Raw genomic sequence first — 24,761 nt, forward strand, 5'->3', positions numbered from 1 at the left:
TGAGCCTTCTATTATTCTACTCTGAGTAGGGTTAACACTGTACCCACCCTGGAAGAGTGGCAGATGAAGGTGATGGACTATATGGAATTGGCGGAAATGACTGGCAGAATCCGAGACCAGGGAGAAGAGTTGGTGGAAGAAGATTGGAAGAAATTTAAAGACTATTTGCAGAAATATTGTAAAATTAATGAATGTTAAAATGATGCTGGATTGAAATTAAGTGGCATTAGCAACAAGGTTAATAAGAATATGCAAAAATGGATTGATAATGGATGAAAAAATATAGCTATAATATGTTAAGATATAGAATTAAGATAAAGGAAAGAGGGTAAGGATTTGCTGAATTGATTATGTAAATGGGAATACAAAAAGGGGAGGTGTGAGGTGGTCAAGGAAACAAGCAAATGAGTCTAAAGATATCAAAAAATGGATTTGTTTTTAATTTTTTCTTATCTATTTGTTTTTTGTATTTTGTACTTTTTTTCTTTTTTATGTATTTTTGTATTTTTTCTTATTTTTTCTTTTTTATGTTTTCTTTTTATTCTGTAAACTTTTGTTTTTTGTAAAACCTTAATAAATATTATTTTAAAAAAAATAACACTGGCTGTAACCCAGCGTGCATCACTGTAAACTTTCTATCTCAGTAAATCCACTTTTTTTGTTAAAGCTATGGTTTTCCCAGTAGTGATGTATGGAAGTGAGAGCTGGACCATAAAGAAGGCTGATCGCTGAAGAATTGATGCTTTTGAATTATGGTGCTGGAGGAGACTACTGAGAGTCACATGGACTGCAAGAAGATCAAACCGATCCATTCTTACGGAAATCAGCCCTGAGTGCTCACTGGAAGGACAGATCCTGAAGCTGAGGCTCCAATACTTTGGCCACCTCATGAGAAGAGAAGACTCCCTGGAAAACACCCTGATGTTGGGAAAGATGGAGGGCACAAGGAGAAGGGGACGACAGAGGACGAGATGGTTGGACAGTGTTCTCGAAGCCACCAGCATGAGTTTGACCAAACTGCGTCGGACACGACTAAACAACAACAAATCCACTTTCCGGTCAAAAGTGGAGGGTTTGCATCACACCAGGCACCTCTTCATCTATACGAAGCGATGACCAAAACGGCAACTTTTTTTTAAAACCCCACTACAATGAAACTTTTTAAAAGTGAAAGAGGGCTTTTAATTTTTTTAAAAAACCAAGTCTCTGCTTTTTTTCTTCAGAATTCCAAGTTGTGCTTTCGTTATGCGTCACTCTAAAATTTTATATCTCTACGGCCTCTACTCCTTTGAACTCCCAACGCGAAGTCTCTACATAGGAAGCGACAGCGAAGAGCTACGGAAGGGGAGCATACACTTCCTGTTTTTACCGGAAGTTTCGCCGGTCTAGGACTTCGGCCAGTGTCTCTATGGCTTACCCGCTCCCGAAAACGCGCCTGAGGCCTGGAAGCGGAGCTGGCGCCCGCTCGCTTCCCCGTCAGGCCATGTAACTGACTCTGTCGCCATGGAGCCTCCCGACTCGAGGTAGTTGCCGCCGCTTGCGCCTCGCGGGGACCCGTAGCGAGCGCGGGGGAGGGCGGCGGTTGGGTGCGAGGGTGGAGCTACCAGTCTGGACCTGAGAGTTCTCCTTCTGGTCCGCATTAAAGTGGTTGAAGTGTTGCAGGCACTGTGACGTTGGCGCCGCATCACGTCGCCACCTCACCGCGACTATTGACGTCACATTTCACCACCACCACCAAACTTTGAATTCTGAGATACTTTTTCTAAAAAAAAGAAAATAAAAAAGCCCTTCAAATATTCTGAATTTGTTTTGAAAACGTATTTATTTTTTATTAAATTTATACCGATGCATTTAGTTACTTTAGTTTTTTTTTTTTAAGTGACCAATTGTATAAATAAATAAATGCAATAAAAGTAATAATTATATTTATTATTAGAAGGCGCTCATGGAGACATGCATGCTTGACTCCATTTTATCTTCACAACAACCCAGTGAGATAGTTTAGGCAAGAGAGATTGTCAACGGTCCAAAGTCACACCTTGTGGCTTCGCTTTCAACCCTGCTATCTCAGGTCCTAATCCAACACTAACCACTACACCACACTAAGACATGGGGAAGATTCCATCCTGGTTCCTTCTACTTCAGCAACAAAAGAAACTTAGCTTTCAGTTGAAATTTAGAAGTGCGGACAGGATGGGGGAAGAAATCATGACATCCTTGAGCATGTCACTGTGGTCCAGATTTCCATGCAGCGGAAAAGCATGCGTGTTCTTGCAGTCCTGACTCACGAAAGGGGCTGCCTCTGTTCTCGCACAACAGCCTGTGGCGTCCACAAGTATGCTTGTTATGCTAGCTAACAGCAAGGGCATCTTGGTGGGGATTCCCATCCCCCCATGCCCACGAGGTCTCCTATTCAAAAAGTTGGAGCAGGAAGTTCAAACTGAAATCAGCTCAGTAAAAGACTGGCTGGGCAGGAGCCATGGTTTTTCAGAGGCTACCCAGTGAACCCAAAAACCTTCTCACATCTATACGCAACACTTCCACTTAGCTTCACCTCCAGACATCCTTTCATTGTTGTTCTCTCCCTCCAGGGTCCTCCTTTTCCCTTCGGAGGAGACGCAAGATCCTCCCCTGCCAAATGAAGTTTTAACCTCTGTGGTGCCAAATCTAACCCCAAGACATCAAGACCTCATCCCTACCCCATGTGGCCCTGTAAGTATCTGAACCAATTGATTTCCTGTTAGTTTCAGTTGCATTTATCATGCTTAGAGCTACACCTGGTCTTCTGCGTTTGTTGCAGTAATGACATATCCCTCTTTGGTTTTATCTCCTGCTTCTACCCCACCTCCTTTCTCTGTTTTCCATGTGACTGTTTTTTAAAAAGTCACTTGGGGGTGGGGACCTCTCAAACCTTTTCTCTAAAAAAAGCTTCATTTAGATAATAAATGCATAGGTGGGAAACCTGACATACATAAATGTACCGTATTTTTCGCTCTATAAGACGCACCAGACCACAAGACGCACCTAGTTTTTGCAGGAGGAAAACAAGAAAAAAAAATATTCTGAATCTCAGAAGCCAGAACAGCAAGAGGGATCACTGCGCAGTGAAAGCAGCAATCCCTCTTGCTGTTCTGGCTTCTGGGATAGCTGCGCAGCTTGCATTCGCTCCATAAGATGCACACACATTTCCCCTTACTTTTTAGGAGGGAAAAAGTGAGTCTTATAGAGCAAAAAATACGGTACATCATTCAGGAAACGTTGATTATTTTGAAAGCCTGAAAACAGAGCCTACTGGTGAAAAGCACTATGAAGTTTGCTTGATGGGTTTGCTGCCCTGAGCTCCTTCAGGAGGAAGCGTCTGCACATGTGCAGATGCAATTTCCGGCACCACAGAAGCGACTCCCCATGCCGTGCTGCGCCAGTTTAGCGCAGCGCGTGGGGACTCGCTGAACGGGCGGCTTGTGGACCGGTAAAACGATCCCCGGGGGCTGCTTGTGGCCCATGGGCCTTAGGTTGCCGACCCCTGATATAGATAGATAGATTGAATGAATGAATGAATGAATAAAAACGGGTGGACCACTTTGTTATTAACTACCATCTCTCAGTCTCACCTATTCCCCAACTCCAACTTTTATTTATTTAACAAAAATTATATACCACTTACAGTCATACCTCGGGTTACAGACGCTTCAGGTTGCGCGTTTTCAGGTTGCACACTGCTCCGAACCCAGAAGTACCAGAACGGGTTACCTCCGGGTTTCAGCACTCGCGCATGCACAAAAGCACTAAATCGCGCTATGTGCATGTGCAGAAGCGTCAAATCGCGACCTGCGCGTGCGCAGATTCGGTGCTGCAGGTTGTGAACGTGCCTCCCGCATGGATCACATTCGCAACCCGAGCGTCCACTGGAATTGGCAGTTGACACAATAGATTCATTTAAAAATATTGCTAAAAGCAACCCTTAAAAACCAGTTGACATAACGTTTAACAAGCTTTAAAGAAAACAGTTTGAAAATAGATATACGTGTTAAAATTACCTGCCTGAGTAGCCTTGCCTAAACAAATAAGTTTTACTCAGGCACAGGAAACAATACAGGGAAGGTCCCTGCCTGCTATGTATGAGCAGGGAGTTAGTTCCAAAGAACACACCCTGCCAAAACAACACTGGATTATTTTGCAGAGCTGCTATGAAACCATGTGGTTTTGTTACCTAGTTGCAAAGCTGCTTAGAGAACATTTACATGCTTTTTTGATTGCAGATCAAACCTTGGTCGGAGCTGTCCTCTCCGGTCAAGATCTATTTCTGCGTCACCATCCTCTCCCTGTTGAGCGTCATCGGATTAACCATAGAGAACCTCGTTCAGCAGAAGGACGAAGACTTCACTGTCTCTCTCATTCAGCTGATCGGCGTCGGTAAGGAAGAGGGGACTCTGCAGCAAAATGCCCGTTTTATGTTTTTGATGGGTGGGAAGAAGGGCTATATTTTGCAGAGGCCTCAGGTGAGGGGTAGGGGAGGAAATGTGTCTGTACATGGAAGCACACAAACACATACACAAACATGATTCTTCTTAATGGAGGTTGTGCCGGCCTGACATTTTGCAGCCTCTGCAATCTAACCATACAACAAATGGCAGCATGTTTATAAGTCAAGAGTAGTGGAGGTCTGGTCCATTGGGGTGAGTGGAGCTGCCTTCAGCCAGCCCCCATTTGCCTGTCTTCTTAGAACCACTCCAGCTGGTGGCATGGGCTGTCAGCTTCCTCCTCCTAAGTCTTGGTATTAACCTTGTAGAACTGGGCAGGGAGGTGGATTCAGGCCAATTAGAATTAACCAGCTCTGCCTGTCATTGGCTTTGGCGCCATCTACTGTTGGCCTCCCTGCCTTTCACCCTACCAGTCCCAACAAGCGCAAGCCACCATTGGTCAAGAGGTGCATTTGACAGAATCTTAGTGTGGGGGGGCTAAGCCCACTCAGTTCTGACCCCTAGACAAGTGGGAGGGAGGGAGGGAGGGAGGCTTTGCCCCACTCTCAACAAATGGAGGCTGTTTGCTTTGTCCTATATAAGGCATGGGAACCAATAACATATGGGAATATATGCAAAAAATATAATCTATTAAAAAAGAGAGCTGCTGGATCAGAGCAAAGACCTCTCTAGAGGAAAATCCAGTAGCTAACCAGATACATACAGGAAGCTGGCAAACAAGGCAGAAGGGAAATAGCTCCCTCCTGCTGTTGCCTGAGCCACCAACTGAGAGTGTTGGACTGTGACCTGGGAGAACAGGGTTCGACTCCCACTCAGTGCCTCTCAGCCTAACCTACCTCACAGGGTTGTTGTGAGGATAAAATGGGGAGAACCATGTGCACTTGAAGGGTAAGGTGGCATCTAAATCTAATAAATAAATAACTTCCTGACTCCTTCAACTGTGGAGATAATTTCTTCAAGAAATGGCATTATTCAGGTGTGCATGGAGCTGAACGGGACAAGCTACTTTATTCTCTCCCAGACGCTATTAATCCTGCTTATTAATGGTTAATCCCACAGGAAAGAGCTGTAGAACACCTGCTTTGCATGCAGAAGGTCCCAGGTTCAACCTCTGGTAACTCCCTACCAGAAACCCTGGAGAGTTGCTGCCAGTCAGTGTAGACAATACTGAGCTAAATGCACCAAGGGTCTGATTCAGTATAAGACAGCTCTCTATGCTCCTTTTGCATTCCTGCAATTGTTATATCATTTCCTGTTCGCATCAGTGCCATGGCAGAGATCATTCCCTTTCTGCAGGTGAAAAACTAAGGCCTAAGAAAATAACCATTGGTGCCCTTTGAGTCTTCACCCAAGCACAATCTCCCAGGACTTTGGACCTTTTCTGTTTTCTGACCTCCATTGTCCTGGAACTGTGGGCAATACTACACATGGACTGTAGGTGGCGCCTCTAGCCCAACCATTTCCCTGATAGGAATCTGGTTAGGATTCCCCCCTCCCGCTTGCTACGTCCAAATCCAGCTGTCGAACTTCAAAACCCTAGTAGATAACCATTCCGTTTTGAGTTTGGACATGGTTGTGCATGCTTGCACATAGAAAGCCAAAACCACACAAACCATACATATCAGCAGGCTCGGGATAACTTGGTGGTATGCAGGACTACTTAAAAAAAAAAATTAAAAATGCCCCAAGGCACAGAAACCCCCCCAGAATTGTCCAGTGAGTACTGAACGGCTACAGAATGCTGACCGACAGAGAAGAGAAAAACCGACAACCAAGCGGGATGGGGCACAGAATGGAGCGGCTGCAAAAGGAGACGCATAGATATAAAAAGGCTAGAGAGAACCAACTCGGCATCTGAAAAGGTTGTTTCCTGGTTCACACCGTGAAGCTCTTTTTAATGCCCCCCACCCACCCCAGACAGAGGTGAAACCTGCCCATAGAAATCAAAAGGTGACATTCAAGATTGTCATGTAGCTGGGCATTTACCGTATTTTTCGCCCTATAGGACGCACTTTTTCCCCTCCAAAAATGAAGGGGAAATGTGTGTGTGTCCTATGGGGCGAATGCAGGCTTTCGCTGAAGCCTGAAGAGCGAGAGGGGTCACTGCGCACCGACCCCTCTCGCTCTCCAGGCTTCAGGAAGCTATCCGCAAGCCTTGCAAGCCCGGCGGGAGTTCCCGCGGGCTCGCAAGGCTTGCGGGCAGCAGCCTGCAGCCCGAAGCACGGGGCGCCCTCCAGAGGGCGCCCCATGCTTCGCGCAGGTGTCGGCAAGCCTTGCGAGCCCGGCGGGAGTTGCCGCCGGGCTCGCAAGGCTTGCGGATAGCAGCCTGTTCTGGGGGCTGGGGGGGAAATAATTTTTTTTTATTCATCCCCCCCCCCCAAAATGAGGTGCGCCCTATGGGCCAGTGTGCCCTATAGGGCGAAAAATATGGTACTTTTTTTAAAAAAGGAGAAAGAAACCCTAAACAACCCACTGTGGATTGTGCATGCTCAGTGGGCAGAGGGAAAAAGAAAACTGGGAGGGGGAATGGAACCCTGGGGCAGAAGCACATCACACTGCAACATTTTATCGCAGGCCCCCAGTTGGTGGAACCCATGGGAGGTATTACAGTGGTACCTCGGGTTAAGTACTTAATTCGTTTCGAAGGTCCGTTCTTAACCTGAAACTGTTCTTAACCTGAAGTACCACTTTAGCTAATGGGGCCTCCTGCTGCCGCCACGCCGCCAGAGCACGATTTCTGTTCTCATCCTGAAGCAAAGTTCTTAACCTGAAGCACTGTTTCTGGGTTAGCGGAGTCTGTAACCTGAAGCGTATGTAACCTGAGATACTACTGTATAGGGGACTTCATACTCTTTCTAATTTTGTGTTATGCCACCTCCCCACCCCTCATGGCAGCCATTTTATGACTGGCATCCCTCTCTCAAAATCCAAAATGTGCCCCTTAGTCCAAAAAAGTTTGGCAACCGCTGATCTAGGGCCCTTTCCTGTCTCTGTACCAGATGTGAGGAACCTTTGGCCCTCCAGATGTTGCTGAACAACTCCCACCATCTCTGCTTGTTGGCCACGCTAGTTGGGGGCTGAAGGGAGCTGTTGCTCAGCAACATGAGGAGAGCCCAAAGCTGTCCACCCGTGCTTTGTACCACTGTGCCCCATGGGCCCCTTTGAGCCAAGAACCACCTTGTGATGCAAGCAGGGAGCTGTGCAACACTACCGACACTCCCCTGACACTCCCCCTTTCCGCTGCCAACAGGTCTGCCACCTCCCTTTCCCCTCTCCTCCCTCGTGAACATCATGCTACCTGCCTCATGTTCTCTAATCAAACCATGAATCTGCCACGGGGCCCTTGACAAGGTTCATATTTCACAGGTGCTGCCCTCCTGAGATGTTTGGCAGTTGGAATATGAATGCCGACAGGTTCTGAGGTTCTGATTGGTCAAAAACATCAGGTGCTGTTTAGTATTGGCAGAGATTTTAGCAGGGCAGAGAAGAACGAGCCTGACAGGGCCCATTAATAATAATAATAATTATTATTACAAATTTAAATGGTTATATTTGTATCCTCCAATAGCTCATGGTGGAATTCCCCATTTCCCCATATAAACATGTCCGTTAGATATAATATTGAGGGCCCAGCCTAGGACCCTGGTCCCCCTGTTTTTTGGTTTTTTTTTAAGAGACAGTGGCACAGGGTTAGAACACTTCTTCCAGCCCAAGGGCCACATTCCCTTATGAGGAACCTCCCGGGGGCCAGATGTCAGTGGCAGGTGGGGCCACGGCGAAAAATGGGCAGAGCATTGGGCATGATTTGGGACAGTGGGCTACACACACATCTCCAGGCATGCAGGGTACCTTACCATAGTTCAGTCGCACTTTCCAGTGGGGCAAAAGCACACAGGCAGGGTGCATAGCAGGTTGGTTAGGGGTGTGGCCTGGGGACAGTTCTAAGGGCCAGGCAAAGAGACCTCGGGGGCCACATTTGGCTGCCAGGCCCTGAGGTTCCTCACACCTCTGTTGCAACACGAAAGTGGAATACCTTCTTTGAATGCAAAAGGCATTGGGTTCAGTCCAGTTGCAACCATCGGGCAGTAGGGTAATGAAGAGGACCCTGAGAACTTGGAGAAAGAAAGATACAAACATAAGGCACAACTGGTGGGCGAGGCCATTTGTGCTCTGCATGTTCTTTGCTGAGAAAGGCTGGCTTCCTGAACCGAGAACAGTGAAGCCAGCAAAGAAACATCTGCACAGTTTCCCACCCATTTTGTACAGTTTCCATGGCATGTTACCTTGCACAGTGTATTTTTGACTGACAAAAATAAGGATAAAATTTAATTTCTGGTTTAGCTGATCCTGAGGATCAGGAAAGCAACGTGGTTCAGTAGCAGTTTTGGAGCACACCTCTGCAATCATGAGAATCAGAAATGTACTCCTAAAGAGAGAGAAAACCTATTAAAAACCCAAGACATTGAAATTCTCAGTAAACTTAAGTTCAGTGATGACCTTTTTGAGCTTTTTCTAAGACCCCGTGTATTTGCTATGCATCTAGAAGTCTGACTGGGACAATAGATAGCATAGATCACCTCAAAAAAAATAAAATACTAACAATATGGGCGGAGTATAGCTGCACCCTAAGAGCAGGCAATTGCCGTCATGAGTACTGTAAAATCATAAATAACTATAATGTTGGCTCTTGATGCTACCCAGGCTAAATGTTAATTACATTTCAAGAGATTTGTTATAAGCAATAATTAGATTAGGACTGATTTAATTTTGGCTGTGGCCATAGAAGGTAAACATTTCTTGTTCTTATCAACCGACAAGGTCTCATTCCCCACCCCCGTCCTTGAACAATTATCTCCCAAAATGGAGAGATAAGAGCTTGATACATAGAGAGGGTATCTCCAGTTATTAAGAACAAGAAATCTTTTGTTAGTGCTCTTCTCATTTTCCCGAATGGGCCTCAAAAATTTCTTACAGGTTTTCTGCACATACTGTAAACAGAATAAGACCAAGATGATGATTTTTTGCAAACACAGTCCTAGGTATAAATGATGTTTAGATCACCAAGCTATAGAACAAACCCTCTTATTTAGATACCTAGATTTACTCTTTAGTGAAACCCTCTCTTGGAAGTGTCATATGGAGGCATTGAAAGTCAAAGCACAAGAAACCTCTAGGGCATTGATGAAGTTCTGTTACAATAAGGGAGGGCTGCCAATTGAACCTGCCCTAATGATATTTGGTTACTCAAATGCTCTATAGTGTTAAAGTCTAGGGCTCTGATTCAAACTTCATTAAAGTTATGGAAACTGCAAAATATCCATCCCCTCCGAAAGCTATGCTCTCTACCATCAGAAATATCAGCAACTTTTCTTCGCACAGAATCTGGGTGGCCAACAATTAAAGCGAGAGAGGACTGCACTCAGTTCATGTACTGTATATTAAAAGAATTGCTACTAAGCCAATCAAGCATTTCCCTGCGCTGTGCTATATGGAATTGGGTGATAACCAACTTGGTCCATCTATCTCAGTATTGCCCACACTGGCTGGCAGTGGCTCTTCAGGGTCCCAGGCAGGGAGTCTACCCATCCCTACAGAACCTGGGACCTGAACCTAAGGTCCCCCACTGAGCTGGTCCTTTCCCAGTTTGCCAAGTCAGGTATGTTTGCCTCCTACTCTGCCACCCTCAAAATCCCTTGCCTCATAGCAAGCTCGACTGCTCCCTACTCATTGTGGAAAAGAAAAAAAGAGACAGATTAGTCAGCCAATCCCCCCCAGTCCACCTTTAGCATTTGGAGAGCCCAGGGCTCGCCTTGCTCAGAAATATTCCTGCACAAAAACATCTTGCTTTCCTCCCTCTGTGTCTGCAACTGCTGGGCAGATGTGTCTCAACAGAATCCCAATTGATAGGATCCCATTTGTCATCAGCTTTGGACACAGATAAATGTCTCGATCCAGAACCATAACTGTTGTCTCCTGTTCGTTCCTGCCCACTCCCCACCTAGAAAAGCCACATCTTTAATTTTTCTAGGGTTCTCCAGAGATATTTGGGGTTGCAGCAGCCAATGGATCCTAAGGAAAATTCTACCCTGGAAAGAGGGAGACAGAGAGGGTCTGCTGCCAGTATAACTTAGTTGAATACAACCCAGTGCCTCTTTCAAGATAGTGCTAGCTTTTAAAAACGCATTAAAAAGTTGTAAATCACTCATGAGGACTGCAGGCTTTTGAAATGACCTCCCTGTTGCTCAGCCTCCACTCCCTGCCTTCGGAGTCAGGGAACAGCTCCCTATTTCACAAGATGGTTGTTGGGAGGACAGGTGAGCCAATTAATGGATGTTTCCTCTACCCTGGAGATAAAAAAGCCTCATCGATCTAATCTAACTCTAAATATATATATTTTTTAAAAATGAAGAAATGCCTTCTAGGTTGACGTCAACCTTCAGCTTCCCATTTCATCTTGGAAGGCACCTTTTTCTCCCCTGCGCAGACGGCTGATGGCGGGATTTGTCTCTTTCCCCGACAGTCTTCTGCATCTACTACGTGAGCCGGGGCATCTTGCAAGAGAACCGCCAGGAGCTCATCGTTTTCGTCCTCTCCGTCGCGCTGGTCATGCTGCGCTCAGTCGTCAACTTCAGCGTCCTGCCTGCCGAGCAGAAGCCCAAACTGCTCGTGAGTGGTCAGCGGTTGGGCCTTTGCCTTGAACCAAGGGCCTGGCGGGAGCTTCCTAGATCGTGCAAGATCACTCTGGGGCCTGTTGTCAGCGTAGTTCAGCCCAGGGTTGTGTGTGTTGTGATGTTCCTGCATCACCTTCTAACAAATCTCTCTCTTTGCTGCACCCTGGTTTTAAGAAGATGGCTGCCCCCCTTTTAGAAAGATGCATAACTGATTTGGAACCGAGAAGGGAGAAAGCAGAAATGTAAGCTGCCCGAAACCGGTACACTTTAGGCCCTTGCAGGTCACCTTGGACGGAGGGATAAACTTGCTCCCAAAGGGCTTGGGCATGGTGCATGCTAGGAGAGGCAGCAGAGTACTTTATGATTCGGGAGAGGGGCAGGTCTGGACTTCCCCTCTGTTCAGAGCAGACTCCAATCTTTCGTCCACATGGAATTTGAATTCCTGCGTCTGTGCTGCTCAGATTGCATTGCTTAGGCCCCATCTGCACTGTACATTTAAAGCAGCATCACAGCACTTTGAACAGCTGTGGCTTCCGTCAAAAGACTCCTGGGAGCTGTTTGGAGAGACCCTGGTCCCCTCGCAGAACTACAGTTCCTGGGTGGGGGGGGGGGCGTTTAACAGCCAGTCCCTCTTCCCAGAGAACTCTGGGAATTGTAGGTCTTTGAGGGGGAACAGGGAGATCTCCTAATAATGCACAGCGCCCATAACAAATGACACTTCCCATAAGTCTTTGGGGGAAGCCACGACTGTTTAAAGAGGCATGGTGTTGCTTTATATGTGCGGTGCAGGTGAGACCTTACATGTGGAGCATCCTAGTGAATTCTGCCAGCTTGCCTCCTTCCTCTTCAACCTCTTGCCAAGCCATCAGCAGTATTCACACTTCTCTCCGTTTTCTTAGTCAAACACATTGAATCTGGTGGAGGTTCTTCTGCTGCCGCAGGGACGTGTGGTCCATTCTGACAGTCTTGCTTCCATTTTCCCTCTTAAGGCCCGCTTTGTCCTGATCCTTTTAGTCGGTGCCTTCGATGTGATCTGCGCCGTTGTCCTCATTCAGACCGAAAGCATGATGGCCTTCCGGGTGGGCGGGGCCTTGGAGAGCCTCCAGGCGCAATACTTCATGCTCAACCTCTGCTTTTCCATGCTGACCTTTGACCTCCAGGCTCAGGTAGGCCCAGGCCTCAGTCCAAACCACAGCCTGAATCCCTTGGCCCATCTGTTTCCCAACTATGCCTCCTGCGTTTCTCTCAACTGCTTTTCTGCAAGGTACACGCAAGGAAACTCATATAAAATTAAAAAGCCGAGGAAATTGAGAGTTTTGTTAAACGTGTTTTTACAAAAAAGCATGTAGCATGGGTGTTGCATCTTGCATTTAACTCTGAGTAGGCCCACTGAAATCAGTGGACCTCAGGCACCAGTTTTCTTAAAATTGCAGAGCAGTTCTGAATGGTCGCTTGGAGGGGCTGAACCCTGAATAGCTGCATTTTTGTTAAGTGTTCCTTCTAGCCTGGATAGCTCTGTTGGCTAGAGCGTGGTGCTGATAAGGGCAAGGTTGCAGGTTCGATCCCCTTATGGGACAACTGCATATTCCTGCACTGCAGAGGATTGGGCTAGATGAAACTCAGGGTCCCTTTCAATTCTATGAAAGACCCCAGTGCAGGTCATGAAATGGCCTGCCTTTCTGGAAAGTGAGTGAGTTAACCAACAGAACAGACCATGAGCTGCAAATGGTTACGGGGCACAGGAAGGGGACGTCTACAGCTGCTGTAACCTCTTAGACTTCTCTTTTTGCCTTCCAGCTTTGCTTGTGTGTTCTGCTGCTCACCTCTATTCGGGAGATCTCAGTTCTGCACAGCATCTTCCTGGCAGTTGGGATTCTCTGGGCTGGGCTGAAAGTTGTCTGTGGCATCATTGCTGTGAGTGCGCCTCCCCTCCCCACCCCCTTGATCAAATGGGCATTTCCTGGGGGTGAACCAGGGACATTTACTCTAAGAAATGCTGGGCCCTGATTTATTTATTTTTTAGAAAGAGCAGCAGTCTGTGCCAAAGCACTAACATAAATTGCAAAGTTCTGCAACTTGGCGTGAGCTATGTGAATTATGCGTCTGGCCCTTCAGATTCTAGCACACTCTTCACAACCACGAGGGCTAGAAAGAAAAGATAGTGACAGTTCTGTGATGCTGGACTCTGCATCCTGAATCGGATCCTGTTCCATTTCTGAGGGATCCACAGAGCCCTGGATACTGTCTTGCCAGATGCCAGAATCTGTTGTTACAGCTATATGGGAAAAGGGGCTGTCTGTCCTGTCCCCTTTTGTGCTAGTTGGGCTCCAAGCAGGCTACACTTGTGGCTCGACTGCATTTAGGCAAGGCCAAGGCCAAGTGAAATTCCCTGAACCAAGCACTGCCTGAAAGGGAGCTTTTGCTTCAGTGACTTGCAAAAGCCTTCTGCATCGTGGCCAGCCTAGTCTTGCAGCTCCAAGGAGCCACCTTCCCCCTTTTGAAGCAGGGACAGGGAACATTTTTCAGCCCGAGGGCCGCAATCCCTTCTGGGCAGCCTTCCGGGGGCCTCATGCCAATGGTGGGCAGGACCAGAGGCAAAAGGGGGCGGGGCAACAAAGTTAAACATTACCTTTGTGGAGTAGCTCAGGTTCTACAAATGCCCGTACCCCCTTTCTCTGCTCCATATAGACAAGAAAGAGGCATGATCAGAGTCCAGGGACACATTTCAGGCAGGCAACACCACTCGGGGTCAGGGGAGAGTTCTGAGGGCCAGGTTGAGAGGGCTGGGGGCCACATTTGACTCACAGACCGGAGGTCTCGCCCCCACTGCCTGAAAGTGCCATTGCCTTGTTGAGCTGCTGGTGGTTTCTCCAGCATGGGGCTGGCTGGCTCTGAAGTGTCTGGTAAAGCCCACCTCTTGGCCTGGGAAGGAGGAGAAAGGCTCCTTGCTCAGACTGCCTCCTAGTTTTGCCACTGTTTTACCAGTAGGGGGAAGCAGGGTGGGGGGCTGCCCTAGCTCTGCCCCACGGCCTTTGATGGGATGCTTATGATAACTCTTGAGACTACTTTGAGAGAAAGCTAGATGTACGTATAGCTAAAGCAGACCCAACCAATGAATGTGCAGCTAACTCAGTTCATTCCCCCCCACCTGTTTCCCAGATCTTAAAAGAGTTAAAACCTCTAGCCTGGATTTTTCTGAGTCAGAATTTGCCCGAGGTTGCTTATCTCGCCTACCTGATCTACACGGTAAGTCGGTGCCAAGGGTTTTGTTGATTTAATGAGAAGGAAGGGCAGAGGGAATTCTTCCATTCCTCAAGATGCTGATTGCTGGTGCAAGCAAGTTAAGCCCCTGGCTTGGCTGCCTTCGTGTGGGCCTGTTCTGGGGCTGTTCTGAAGGAAGGGCTGTGTGTTCCCAGAGTGCAGGCAACTGGCCGTCTCACCCTGTAAAGTTGGGTTGTTTTAACGCTTTATTTTTAAGAAGAAAGGTTGCTAGCCCCTATGGTTTCAGGTCTAGGCTGTGTGGACAAATGGGCAAAATCGAAGTAGCCGGTACTGACTATCAACGTGATCCTAACTACTCTAGGACAAACCTGACATTTCAGATCCTGTATCCAGCCATGTCCTCCTCAGAGGAGACCCATTGAACCGAATAGGCCTAGGTTAGGCATGATCGTTAAGTGCAGACAGCCTACCCTGAGTAAGGTGGGCATTGGACCCAACTCCTGGTTTCTTCGTTAACATTTCCTATGTATCAGGAAACTGTGTTTTGTGCCTTATCTTTATGAGAAAGGGAGAGGAGAGTGTACTAGCCATTGGCTAATTCCCAGGCACTTAAGCCACAGTAGGTCCCACAGGGCGGGGGGGGGGGAGTTGTGGGCTGCATCTGACCCTTACAGGGCCCCCACTCTGGGTTGCCTGGTGACTGCTGCTTGGAGCACGATTTACCTGAGGGAAGTAAACCCACAAGAATGGCTCTCCCCATGTTAAGATACAGAGTTAAGATAAACGAAAGAGGGTAAGGATTTGCCGATTTGATTACTTAAATGGGAATACAAAAAGGGGAGGTGTGAGGAGGCCAAGGAAATAAGATAATGAGTTAAGGTTACAAAAAATGGATTTGTTTTTATTCTTCTTTTTTCTTGTTTATGTATTTTTCTATGGTTTTTTTTGTATTTCTTTCTTTTTATATGACCTTTTTAAATTTATGTTTTTGTAAAACTTCAATAAATATCTTTAAAAAAAAAGAAAACCCACAAGAATGGCTCTCCCCATGTACCTTCCTTCTCCTCAGCCTCTGTTTGGGGGCGGGCAGTGTAGTCAATGGGACGCGAGTGGCACTGTGGGTTAAACCACAGAGCCTAGGACTTGCCGATCAGAAGGTTGGCGGTTCGAATCCCCGCAACAAGGTGAACTCCCCTTGCTCGGTCCCTGCTCCTGCCAACCTAGCAGTTCAAAAGCATATCAGAGTGCAAGTAGATAAATGGGTACCGCTCCGGCGGGAAGGTAAACGGCGATTCCGTGCGCTGCTCTGGTTCGCCAGAAGTGGCTTAGTCATGCTGGCCACATGACCCGGAAGCTGTACGCCAGCTCCCTTGGCCAATAAAGCGAGATGAGCTCTGCAACCCCAGAGTCGGTCATGACTGAACCTAATGGTCAGGGGTCCCGTTACCCTTTACCTTTTTTAATGTAGTCAACAGCACCAATCACAGCTGGGGAATGGGGACAGGGAGAAGCGGGAGAGGGAGAGCTGACTAGTACACCAATCTTGTTGCTTCTTGGCTGTGCCCAGTGCCAATCAGCTGGCAGGGGATGCAGGGAGGATGCTGAGAGCTCAATGTACCATCAGGGCAAGCTTAGGTCCCACCACTCTTTGTACAGAAGTTGCAGTGGGGCTGGGAGAAGAGTGGGCTCTTATTCCACCACAACATGCATGCTTTAGGACTCAAAAAGGCCAACCATTGCAAGTTTAACATGAGCATCTGAATTGGTCCAATAGACCCAACAAGATAAACACTCAAAATGGTGGGGCTAATAAATTATTGTGCCCCCACTAACGGGGGTGTATGTGTGGCTTATTTAATCCAAAAGCCGTTGAGAAGAATGCACTACAGATGCCCATCCAATCCTGCTCCCACATTTCAAATGACTTTTGCTCGCCCTTGGAAGCGGTTAACTCAAGCCGGGCTCAGAACATTCCAGGATTGCGGCCAAACGCTCCCACGTCCCGCCATCGCCAGGCATCCGAGGGTTAGCGTCAGGGTGCTCAAAAGGCTTCTGAAGTCCTTCTGTGTCAGAGTGCCCTGGGATTTTGCTTCCGGTCAAGGCAAAGCAGGGAAAATTCAGACACAGCAACAACCCTCTCTCTTTTTAAAAAATGGATCACAGATACGGTCCTCAGGCAGCCAGCTCTGAACATGTATCAGCAGGAATAAACAAGGGATTAGAGGGGAAGAGCCCCAGAAGTTTCACCCACAGATAATTTCTCCGAAAGGCACAGAAGCCAGGAGGTCCGGGAGATTGTGTATTTAAAGTGTTACCCCGCTTTTCAGCCGAAGGGACGGTCCCTGCCTTTGGCACAGTAGCATTAAGGTTTTGTGCTTGAGCTTGCTTTTCTCTCTTCCCTCCCCTTCCCTTTTTCCTTGCATGCTTTATGAGATTGTGAACTGGGGTGGGGGGCAAGGCAGGGCTATCTTTGAGCTCATTTTGGAAGCTGCTCAGAGAATCTTTTTGGCTGAAGCGGGGCAGGTTGGGCCGGGTGACCCCTCCTTGCTACACCATCTTTACCTCTAGCCAAGGAGAGGTGCAGTTGCAGTGCTAGATTAACCAATAGTCTGTTTCATAAGGCAGACTCTTCTCTGGGTAACCCAGTGCTAGGGCATCTGTCTTGCAAGTGGAAGGTCCCAGGTTCAGTCCCTGGCACCTCCAGGTATGGCTGGGGGAGGTCTCCTGTCTAAAACCAGGGTTTCCGAAACTTGGGTCGCCAGTTATTATTGCACTACAATTCCCACCATCCCTGACTACTGGTCCTGCTACCTAGGGATGATGGGAGTTGTAGTCCAAAAACAGCTGAAGACCCAAGTTTGGGAAACCCTGATGTAGACAATACTGAGCTAGGCAGACCAGTTATTTGACTCTGAGTTTGGCAGCTCCCTTTGTTCCTGTGCCAGCCAACAGAAACTTAGCCCAGTCATGAGACTCCCGTGATCCTTTGGGAACAGAGTTGGCATCTCATCGCTCCCCTAGGGAGCCATCATCTTGGCATTTAACACAACGGAAATGAAACCTGCTGTTTCAGAATGAATTGTTCACACACCAGCGGCTCGGATTGGTTGCTGCACTGAAACTGGAAAGCTTTTCGCTTTCTTCGGAGACAGAGGGGTGGTTGGTTTCTTGATGTTATTGCAGCAGCAGCAGCAGCACAGGGATCTCAAGGACTGCAATGCTTTTCAAAAACCTGCCGTCTGACAGCTTCTTCTCTCGCCACAGCTGTGTGGAAAGCAGCAGGGCTTTATGGGAAAGGTCAAGCTGGCCTGGCTGGTTGGGAGGAAGGAGTGGGCGTGGGAGACAAGAAGGTCAGCGGAGGTGAAGGGATTGGGATTGCAAGTCCAAGGTGGAAGTGAGAGAGACAACACAAGAGATTTTAGGGCATGGTGCTCTTGTTAGACTGCTGTCCCACATTGCATTTTTCACTGCCATTCAAAACAAACAAAAAACTAGAACAATTTTTTCGGGGGGGGGGGGATGTCATTAGTTTTCATAAATATGGTGAGCCTGCTGGTCAAGCCAACGGCCCATCTAGTCCAGCATCCTGTTCTCACAGTGGCTAACCAGATGCCCATTCTGGGAAACCTTCAATCAGGATCCGAGCACAAGAGTCCTCTCCCTCTTCTGTGGCTTCCAGCAATTGTCCAGAAGCATCACAAGCACAGCCATCATGGCTAGTATCTTGCGATAGCCCTTTCCTCCGTGAATTTATCTAATCCTCTTTTAAAGCCATCCAACTTGGTGGATGTCTCCTGGGGGAGTGAGCTCCATAGTTTAACACTGTGTTGCATGAAGATGGACTTTCTTTAATTTATCCTGAATCTTTCATTATTCAGCTTCATGGATGTTATGAGAGAGGGAGAAAAACTTTCCACTTTCCCCACGACATGCATAACGTTATAAACTTCTATTTCGTCGCTTCTTACTTGCATTTTCTCTAAGCTAAAAAGTATGAAATGCTGCAGTCTTTCCTTGTAGGAGAGTTGCCCCATCCTTTTCTGAATCTTTCTCTGACTCAACAATATCTTTTTTTGAATTGAGGCAACCAGAGCTATACACACTTTCCTCTCCTTTCCCTGTCTGCTCTCAGTTACTGTCAGTAACACGATTTAAATTCCTCCCAGGAATTTCCATGTTTTCCCCTGAGCCTTACTTACTTACTTACTTGCTTGTTTATTTACTTATGACATTCGAACTCCACCCTTTAGCCTGAAAACCATCCGAGTGGTTCTATTTCCGACGAAATAGAAGTCCTGAGACTGCACTCAGGCTTGCAATCTTTTTTTAAAAAGACAAAAGACATGGCACATGAGGAAAAAGGAAGAGGAGGGAGGAGGAGATAGCAAGCTCAAGCCTGAGTTCTTAGAAGTTACAGCCAATTTCAGTGGCAGTTCTGGCTGTCTTGCTGCCTGCCCCCTCGAAACATGCTTCCATCCCAGATCAGGTCCAGGAGCAGAGTCAGTGACAATGTCCAGGCTAGGAAGAGGGGACAGCTCCTGCCATTCATGCTGTATCCATACATGCTGGCTGTAGCTCTGGAAGGGGCCAGAGCTCAGTGGTGGAGCAGCTGCTTATCCCCTGCATTTCTGGGCAGGGCTGCAAAGGATCCCTGTCTCAAAACCATGGAGATCTGCCACTAGTCGCTGAGCCACCTGGACCCAGTAGTCCGACTTGGTGGAAGGTGGCTTCCTATGTTAAGGAAAAGCCCTAGCTCAGTCATAGAGCATCCACTTTGCATGCAGAAGGTCCAGTTCTTAGTGGTATCTCCAGCTAAGGCTGGGAGCAGGGGAAGACTCCTGCCTGAAAGCCACTGCCAGTCACTGCGGACAGTCCTGAGCTAGGCAGCCCAATGGCCTGACTGAGGACCAGCTGGCTTCCATGTTATTCATTACATACGTATTCTGTCCCTCTTCCAAGGAGAAATCTATTTTGTCCTCATGACAATCCTGTGAGATATGTTAGACCGAGGAAGAGTGCTGAGTGGAGATTTGAACCTCTCTCTCCTGAGCAACACTCTTAACCACAGTGCCCCACTAGCAAAATGTTTCTGTCTCCTCTGGCATTGCAAATTGCCCCAGAGCCTGTCTTCTAGATTGTTTTATACTCACTTGTTGTGGGGCCTCCATTGCCTCTCCTCTTCCTTCCCAAGCATCACTTCTCCTGCAGGTGCATCATTTCACCCCCGGCTGCAACATTGGGTAGATGGGACAATTGTCCATCCTGCCCATTTCACTCCTTTTGTTTCTCTCTCTGAAAATGTTATTTCTTTACGTGGAATGTGCTTTCTTTCCAGGTGATCGAAGAGTGGGGACAAGGGAGTTCCTATGCGCTGGAAGCGGCTGTCATCACCTGTTCCTGCATCTCTGTGATGATCAAAAGTGTCCTGTTCTGGGCGTTGTTCCATGTCTACCACAGCTTTGGGCAAGGGCTGAGAGAAAGGAGTGAGTATTGGAGGAGATTAATCCAGGGGGAGGAAAAACAAACGGACACGTACATAGAAAAGCCCAGAGAATTCAGGGATTGAAGGCAATGGGAGCAGGATGGACCAATCATGTCCAGCTCATGGGTTTCACTGGAGCATCTGGCTGGGCAGAGTGAAAAGAACTTTATCTCCCCCTGTCCAAATTCATATTAAGCAGCTGGCATGTATTTATTTGAAGCATTTTACCCTGCTCTGCAGCTAGGGTGGATGGGTGGGAGGAGAAGGCTCCCAGAGCAGTTTCCAAAACTCAGTAGTAAGATAAGTCTTGCCCTCAGGCTTACAATCTAAAAGGCACGACAGAAAAGGAAAAGGGATTGGGATTGGAAGGCAAATTCAGGCTGGAGGTCTTACAGAGGTTTTAGTAGTGATTAGCTGGAATGGACATGGGTGGCGCTGTGGTTAAACCAGAGAGCCTAGGGTTTGCCGATCAGAAGGTCGGTGGTTCGAATCCCCGTGACGGGGTGAGCTCCCGTTGCTCAGTCCCTGCTCCTGCCAACCTAGCAGTTCGAAAGCACGTCAAAGTGCAAGTAGATAAATAGGTATCGCTCTGGTGGGAAGGTAAACGGCATTTTCGTGTGCTGCTCTGGTTCGCCAGAAACGCCTTAGTCATGCTGGCCACATGACCCGGAAGCTGTACGCCGGCTCCCTCGGCCAATAAAGCGAGATGAGTGCCGCAACCCCAGAGTCGTCCGCGACTAGACCTAATGGTCAGGGGCCCTTTACCCTTTTTAGCTGGAATGGAAGAGAGTTCAAGGAGAAGTGGAGGAGTGAAACTTACTACTATTTATTAAATTTCTATACCACCCTTCATCTGAAGATCACAGGACAGTTTACAAAAGCGATACCTTAATAACAGAAACAATAACCCCCTGTACAAAGGTTAAAAGGCCACAGATTGTTTAATTTGCCAACGCCTGGGAGAAGAGGAATGTTTTTGCCTGGCGCCTAAGGATATGCAGTGAAGGTGCCAGGCAAGCCTCCTTGGGGAATGCATTCCACAAGTGGGGAGCCACCACAGAAGAGGCTCGTTCTTGTGTTTCTGCCCTCCAGACCTCTCGTGGAGGAGGCACATGAAGAAAGGCCTCAGATGATGAGTGCAGGGTCTGAGTTGGCCCATATGGAGAGAGGCGATCCTTGAGGTATTGCAGTCCTGTGCCGTTTTAAGACTTTGTAGGTCAAAACCAGCACTTTAGAGTTGGGCCCAGAAACCAAATGGCAGCCAGTGCAGTCGGTTGCTCATCTCTCCAATGAAGTTGATGCAGCAGCCCTGCTTCCCATCTCTCTCGCTCTGATGCAGCCTCCTGGAATGGCTGGCAACAGAGAGGAACCTGATGGAGCCAGCAGAGCTGATGGAGAGATTCTGCAGTGCTCTCTTCCTCACCCTCTGCTATAGCCTGATGGAATGCTAGCTGCTCCTGGACACTTGAGGAAGGAGCCTCATTTAGCCCATCCAAATGGCAGAGACTGCATGCTGATTGATAGAGAGGGCCACCAATCAGCACAAAACTCCTGCTGCATTCGGTGCGCCTTCCCTGCAGCATCAGTGTAGTGTGTATTTCCAAGGTGGCTACAGAAGGAGCTGCCTAGCATACTAAGAAATGGCCAGCTAGCCAGGATGGCTTTGTGATATCTCCACCGTCAGAGGCAGTATGCCTCTGAATCCCAGTTGCCTGGGAATTGCAAGTAGGGAGAGTCGCTGTTGCACTCTTGCTGGTGGGCTTCCCATTGAGCCACTGTGAGAACAGGATGCCGAAGCAGATGAGCCACTGGCCTGATCCAGCAGGCTCTTTTAAAAATGGTGAGATTCTTCCTATCATTTACCGCGACTCCTTTCCCCACCTCTGCAGTGTTTTCTTCCTATGGAAGGATTGACTCGTGAAGCACGATGCCTTCTCCGGGTATGAGGCGGCACTCTTACAAAGTGAAGGTGCGCTGCGGGAGATCAGTTCCCTGCTCCGACCCAAGAAAGTGGGGTCCCAAAAGGCAGGTCGTAGCAGGAGCAGCTTGACCACAGTTCAACAGAAGACGTTTGCACAACCCTCCACCTCCTGGGGCTTGCTGCGGGAACTCTGCTCCGTCAAGTTTGAGTCCTTTTGCCAAACAGCTCCTGCATGCAGCAACCCCGTCAAGATTCCTCCGGTGTGTTTGTTTGTTTACGCTAGATACCACTTCACCCATTACCCCGCCTTCGAAACAGCTGCCACGACGACCCCCTCCTGCCGTGGCTTGCCTCCCAAGGGTGAGTGTTGCCGACGGACCATTCATTTGGTGCTTTCTTCCTCAAGCGCAATCCTGCACCTAGATTAGCTTTGGGCATTGCAAACCTGGCGTGGAGGGCCTAGGCGGCAGGCCCAGCACTGTGCGCCCTCATTTGCCGTATTTCACTGCCGAGAGCCTCATCCTGGCAAACGAGGAGCTGACAATCCTCCAAAGTTTTATCTGTTTTAAGATGACAGCCCCATCCAGTGAAATTTATGCCTCCCACATAAGAACCAAAGATTAGAAATCTAGCGGAAGGAAAACACAGGCAGCTTGATGCTTTCGTGGGCTGCTTAAAAAGTTGTGCGAGGACCACATGCAGCCTTCGGGACGCACCACCACTAAATGTTCTGGACTGCAGTTCCCATCAGTACCAGGCACCGCTGGCTGGGGCTGATGGGAGTTGTAGTCCAAAACATCTCGTGGGCACAAGCTTAGCAAAGGCCGCTTGAAACTCAGCGCCTCTGCGGTTGCAAAGTCATCTTGCCTGCCATTAACCCAAATCCAAATGGGTGTGTTTGGTTTGAAACTGGAAATGTGGCTCAAACTGCATAACCACCGTGACCCCTCTGGCCAGCCACAGCCATTTCCCCATCTAGCCGATCACCTATAGCCCTGGCAGAACAACACTCAAGTACTGATGTTAGTGTGTGCTGAAGTTACCTGGTGGCTTCCGTGCTGCTGAAGACCTTCACGGTGGCAAGACACACTGTTTTCACTTGTCTTGGCACTCTTGCCTCTGGTCCCATCCATTTGGTGGAGGGCCGAGGGCCCAAGAAACAGGAGAGCCTCAAGTTCCAGTTTTGCCCCAGGAAGAGTGGCTGATTCAGCACCCTCAGAATGGTTGATGATTTGGGGCAAAGGGAAGGCACCCTCCCCAAAGGTTACATGGAAAAGGGCTGCCCCCACCCCAGCCAACTCCAGAATCTGACTCCAAGGAGTATGTCTGTGCCTTAAAACAGGAGAGAAATTCACAGGCATGAGGAATCTGTGGCTTCCCAGATGTTGCTGCCCAGTGCCTACCATCCCTGACCAACAGCATCTGGAAGGTGGCACTAAAGCCGCTGTGTGGGGAAGCTCTGGCCCACCAGCTGTGCCGAACTCCCAGCTCCCATCAGCACCAGCTTGCATGTCCAGTAGGAGTTGCAGCTCAGCAAACAACCAGAGGCTTCTTCACACACCTGCACCAAAGCAAGGGGTGAGCAGCTTGTGGCAATTCCCCATATGTTCAACTACAGCTCCCAACATCCCTGACTGTTGGCTGGGGCTATTGAGTGTTGTGAGAACATTGGGGGGCGGGTCCCACAGGTTCCTCCATGCCTTTGCTAATCCTACCCCACCCTGGAAATGTTTGGCCTACAGCACTTTGGGGAGAGCTCTCCTTCCACACGGGGCTCTCAAGGAGACTGGAGCAGCATGGCCAGCTTGACGCTGGCCCCAGTCTTCCTGTTGGCTTAATAGGCCCCCTTGAGGCCCTTGTGGGCTTGTCTACCCCACTTTCCTCGAAAACAGCCGATCACACATCAACCCTCAGCGATGGGAGTCTGCCGCTTTGTTCCACGGAGCAAAACCTGCAGTTCTACAAGGGGAAGGCAGACCCTCCCCAAGCCCCACAGAGGCACAGGCTGTGTTTTTGCCCGTTTAGGTAAACCATGCACCCGGAGCTGGGTGTCTTGGTGCCTGCGAGATGCTTTGCCTTGGAAGCCTTTGTTTCAAGGACAGCCTTTGCCAACCTGGTTCCCTCCAGATGTTCTGGCCTACAACCCCCAGCTGTGCTGGCTGGGGCCGATAGGAGTTGTAGCCCAGAATATTTGGAGGGCACCAAGTTGTGTGTGTGTCTGTGGGACACTTTCCTTGAAGCTGCCCACAAGCTGCTTGGACAGTGCTTCCACCTCCCATTTGCTAAAGCTTCAGCAGTTTGCTTCTGTCGGTATTTGTGTGGCTGACTTCTTGCTAAATCCCAAATAATTTCTCTGCCTCCTAACCTGATTTCTTCCCCTCACACCCTAAATTATTATTTTGGTCCTAATTTTTCAAACTAACCAAGCCTATGTGAATGTCTTAACTGATGCGCTTTTCAACAGCAGTGAGGGTGGTTTTTTTTAATTAAGGAAAAAGAATGTTTAATACAGTAATTCAAAGCTTTGTTAATTTATTAAGAGGTTTGTTACTGGCCTTGTATTTTTCAATAAAGTGTCAATGCCACCAATTGGAGGGTTTGTTGGTATTTCAGTGATGCCTATCCAAAAAGGAAGCAATTAAAAAAAGGAGAAAATATTAAATTTGCACATAGTGAGATTACATACTGCCCATTACTTCATTGTTAGTTGCCAGGCAGTGGGGTTTACTCAATCCTTGTTTGCCTCCATCGACTTGGTTCTTGTTGAAAGCCAACGAGCTGCATAGAAAAAATCTCCTCCCTTCCCATTCCACAAAAAAGATTGCCGTTTATTTATTTTTAAGAGTTCTTTCCACATCTCTCCTTTCTATTTACTTTGCTCCCGCCTGTTATATCTCAACCACCAACAACTCTGCACAAACATCGCCCTTTAGAAGGAACACCATGGCATACTTGTGACAAAACGAACAATTATCCATCTTTTG

The 24,761-nt window shown here is 48.1% G+C and overlaps 2 protein-coding genes and 1 long non-coding RNA gene across 5 annotated transcripts in view; 1 reads left to right on the forward strand and 2 right to left on the reverse strand.

Moving 5' to 3' along the window:
- The window catches only part of SLC35E2B (solute carrier family 35 member E2B), a 29,523-nt gene extending 27,968 nt beyond the window's left edge, over positions 1–1,555 (reverse strand). For all 3 annotated transcript variants that reach the window (XR_014551645.1, XR_014551646.1, XR_014551647.1), the window contains exon 1: positions 1,418–1,555. The gene's annotated coding sequence lies outside the window, so the exon portion shown is untranslated. The remainder of the gene's footprint in view (positions 1–1,417) is intronic.
- LOC310769491 (uncharacterized protein) lies at positions 1,392–24,366 on the forward strand. The gene is made up of 9 exons (XM_083628925.1): positions 1,392–1,523; positions 2,592–2,712; positions 4,260–4,413; positions 11,002–11,147; positions 12,142–12,318; positions 12,950–13,066; positions 14,312–14,398; positions 19,710–19,857; positions 21,746–24,366. Exons 1-9 carry the CDS (start codon positions 1,504–1,506, stop codon positions 21,775–21,777), a joined length of 1,002 nt encoding a protein of 333 aa, XP_083485051.1. The 5' UTR covers positions 1,392–1,503; the 3' UTR covers positions 21,778–24,366.
- LOC310769623 lies at positions 1,766–4,260 on the reverse strand. Its single transcript, XR_014551750.1, has 2 exons — positions 3,239–4,260; positions 1,766–2,962 (listed from the first exon to the last, which is right to left on the reverse strand). It is a non-coding gene; the product is annotated as an uncharacterized lncRNA (long non-coding RNA).
- Positions 24,367–24,761: the final 395 nt, after the last annotated feature.

Source organism: Podarcis filfolensis, assembly GCF_964270895.1.
Source record: "Podarcis filfolensis genome assembly, chromosome: 8".
Lineage (NCBI taxonomy): Eukaryota > Metazoa > Chordata > Lepidosauria > Squamata > Lacertidae > Podarcis > Podarcis filfolensis.